This window comes from Limulus polyphemus, unplaced genomic scaffold (genome assembly GCF_000517525.1).
Source record: "Limulus polyphemus unplaced genomic scaffold, Limulus_polyphemus-2.1.2 Scaffold1273, whole genome shotgun sequence".
Taxonomy (NCBI): Eukaryota; Metazoa; Arthropoda; class Merostomata; order Xiphosura; family Limulidae; genus Limulus; species Limulus polyphemus.
Window position 1 is genome coordinate 263,502 of NW_013666883.1, and position 3,971 is coordinate 267,472.

At 29.3% G+C, this 3,971-nt stretch overlaps 1 protein-coding gene across 1 annotated transcript in view; it reads left to right on the plus strand.

The window, feature by feature from the left end:
- Nucleotides 1-3,602, plus strand: part of LOC106462877 (glycogen-binding subunit 76A-like) — a 17,771-nt gene extending 14,169 nt beyond the window's left edge. The window contains exon 2 of the mRNA XM_013922842.2: nt 342-3,602. Within this exon, the coding sequence (XP_013778296.2) occupies nt 342-405 (64 nt within the window). The 3' untranslated portion in view covers nt 406-3,602. The remainder of the gene's footprint in view (nt 1-341) is intronic.
- The last annotated feature ends 369 nt before the right edge of the window (nt 3,603-3,971 follow it).

The following is a 3,971-nucleotide window of genomic DNA, read 5'->3' on the forward strand; positions in this document are numbered from 1 at the left end:
AGACATTATATTCTAAAAGTAACAAAATATTTCTAATGTCAGTTGTAAATATATCAGGAAAGAAAATACCCTGATGGCACAGTATACCAAAAATTGATATGTGTCTGGTTGTTAATGGCATGCAGTTTGAATGATAAATAAATGAAGAATAGATTGTGTATTTTTCCTTATGGGTCCAGACTTCTGGGCTACCTTGTAATATAAGTTTCATATACAGTTGTTTTGTTAAAGCATTCCTATGCTCTGATTAATTATCTTACACTGAACCGGCTATAAGGATAATTCTAAATAAAAATGATATAAAATCAAAATGGAATGTACATATTTAACTTTATTTCAAGATGGTACCTCCAGCCTGCCTCTCATCAAACTTGTTATAACCAGCTATGGAAAGGAAGTGTGTGAAGATAGATATAGGAGAAACGTTGTGTATGAATAGGAGTATATGTGTGATGTTATGTTCTCTTCCCCCATATCTCATGTGACGTATTAAAATGAGATGAGATTGACTGTGTTACAGACAATGTATACCGACTCCTGTGTGGGTAGTGAATACTTAAAATATCGTTATTCTATTGGACCTTTTCTGTGTAACGCTTTTTTTTTTTCATATATTGTGACGCATGTGGGCCTAACGATGTTGTCATGACAACAAGATCACCTGGCAGGTAATAACTATAGAACGATCGATACATACATATAAGGGTAAAGTTAGTCGTGTACTTCATGTTTCTTTTGTGGACTATTTACCATTTATACTTTTGTACTATTTACTGTACACCATTTTTTAAATTTCATACAATATGTTCCAGTCTATTGACACAAGAACTTTGTGACTTTTTTCATAAAGACATTATTGAATATTTATATTGTTAATCACACCGCATCTATTTCAGCTATGCAAGGGTCTGTTGGTTTTATCGTACAGGTTTTTTGTTATATAGTTTAGAATAACTGTCATGTTTTCTGGTTTCATAATGTATAATGAAGTCTGATTCATAAAGATACTTTTTATTGCCTTAATTTTAGATAGCAATGTAAAAATATTTTAATGAACATTTAGTATGGATTCAGATTGAAATAAATATTGATCTAAAGATATACAGACTGGTACTTATGAACCGTATTTAGCTAATTTTATAAGCTGCAACAAAGATGAAACAGCATAAGTAAATTAACCAGAATCATAAATACTGTTTGTCTAAATACTTAAACCCATAATGGATTTACATGTTGCAGTCCTTTGAAACTCATTGCATAACTGTACTTCTAAAAACTAACTAAATCAATCTGAATTGGCTACAGATCAAATTTATACAATAGTAAACATAGTTAGATAACATCATGACATTGCGAGTTTGACATAGTACAAAAAGGGTGTTTTATTATACCGAAGAATAATGTTAATTTACAGATGCAGTCAGGTAGAGAGAACTTACCAAAAAGTTCTTATATAACAATAATAATGTCAACCTGGATGTCATCCCATATTTATCGACTTTGATCCGTTTATTTTTTCAACGACTTGTTTTTTTCTTGCTTTTATACTTATTTTCAACAGTGAATATTAATCTAAGTTTGAAAATATGAAGAAATAGTCTCTTATATAAATACTTTCATAGTTTTTATTGTTTTATGGATAAAAACACTACTACTAACAAGTGATTTAAGAATTATTCAAATAATCAGATTAGGTTACCTTTTCTGAGAGTCAAATGTACTCTTTTGATTACAAAAAGCTTCTTTCGTATTCTTGTGTAGTTGTGTCTCAACTTGTATAGGCTATTGTCAGGCGTATATTTTGTGTTAATAAATAAATGTCATTGAACCAAATACGTGACATTTATGAGCAACCTTAAATATATTATCGTATCAAATTTGTCTTCCTTTTTTTTTAAACTAGTCTTTCAGTGGCTCAGCGGTAAGTCTTATGGCTTTTCACGTTAAAGATCGGGTTTCGATACCCGGATTGGTATGACAAAGATAGCCCATTGTGTACATTTGTGCTTAACAACAAGCTAACAAATTCTAACAAAAATAACGTGTTTATTGAGAATTATTATCAGTTTCACTCACTTCATTAATGTTTTGAAATGAGTGTGAGTCAACTCAATTATTACGTGTGCTTGATTGATAGATATAAATAGATAGATTGTCTCTATTTGTAGGTAGTACTATATAACTGCAGATATGTATATATTTTGAAGGCCATTTTGACTAGCTGCCGGTATTCATGTTCGTAACCTGCCTACTGTGCTTCTGTAAAGAAAGAAAATAACCTGTAGTTCACCAATGTTAATTCAGAAATCGATCAGTAGCGAGGTAGGTAGAAAAATAACTTTAAACAAGATATCGTTTATCAAATGGTCAAATGTTCTTTAAAAGTGATAAATAAGCTTTTAAACGTTGCTGTAATCTACGATTTGTATCTCCAAGTCAAGTTAAAAGTTTAAAATACTTTGGGAGTGGTGAGTTCTCTCTTTGCTTGTATGTGTATTTGAATCAGCCTGGTTGAATTTAGAAACAATAAATAAATTAGTAAATTGAAATATATTTTAGTTAAATGGTTTATATATCACATAACTAGTACACTGTCGTGAATGTTAGTAAGATAATATATAATTGTCATTACTACAAAGGAATTAACGTATCTGAAGGTAAATTTTCTCTTGTCCGTAATTACGATTTTATTTTGTCAAAAATATAAAAAGGGGCGCTTTTGCAGCGTAATGGCTGCTGTTTATTCACATCAATAATGTTTCTACGAATGTCTGGTTTGCGCAGGTGTAAGTATGTAATCGTACTGTTTTAAAGAATAGTAAGCTGAGTTTATACTATAATTTTCAGAAGATTGACTGCTGTGTGTTTTTATTCATTAATAATCCAAGAATAAGCTACCGATTGATTCGGTAATATTATCTATATTCATATTTGTTAGTAATCCTGTGTGTATCGAATGTATAGTAATAGCATTTCATTAGACAATAATAATAATAATAATATTTCATTTGAATAAAAAATACAGTAACATATTTGAAAGTCGTAGTTTGATTAGAATAGTAAAGTAAGCCTTAATAATTTCGCGTCTTCTCACTGTATATATATATATATTTATTTATTTATATTTGTAGCACTATGATAATAAGAAAGAGTTGTAGAGTCTTTGGAAAAAGATGAAGATTAAGCTAGGAATCAAATACTACAATTGATTTAAAATGTAATTTTAGACATTAAAAAGTGTTTGATTTATTTTGTGTGTAATAAAGTATTTAACAATGATGTTCAGTAACGTAAGTTGTATTGTATTATATAATGTAATGTGGATAGCCAACTACTGAGATTTCGATAAAAACAGAGATCCAAGATTTGCAGTATGGACATAGTAAAGTTTGACCTGAGCTTTGTGAGCAACAGTTCAAATTTCATCTCGGTTAATATTCATGTATATAACAAATGATGTACCTATTTCCTTGTACACTGGTTGTAGTTCACCGTTATATACATTAGAACATTGTGTTATTTTCACTAAGATAGAGTTTATTTGCTGTTGCTGTTGGATGTAATTAAAATTCTATATAGTAATAAACTATATATATTAAAGACTGCTAGACTTGTTTATTTCTTTTGTGTTGATTGTTTCACTTTCTGCAATAATCATTTCTTTAAACGTAACAGGCAATATGTTCTTATAAGATAGAAAGTGATATGAAAGAGAAATATAGTTCAATATAAAATAAGAAATGTTGTAATGACTTCACTCTATGACATAGTTATTAACAAAAATATTATGCTTGTAAACAAAATCTTTAAAAATCCTTCCCTAAGAGTTTGAATTACTTGATAAATATTTTGTAACGTATAAATCGAAATCATAATTTAACCATCTTGCCAGTTATGAAACCAAAGGAATGTGTTAAGGAGTTCGTATTTAGATATAACCTGACTAAACTCACAGAGTTTCATTTCTTTCA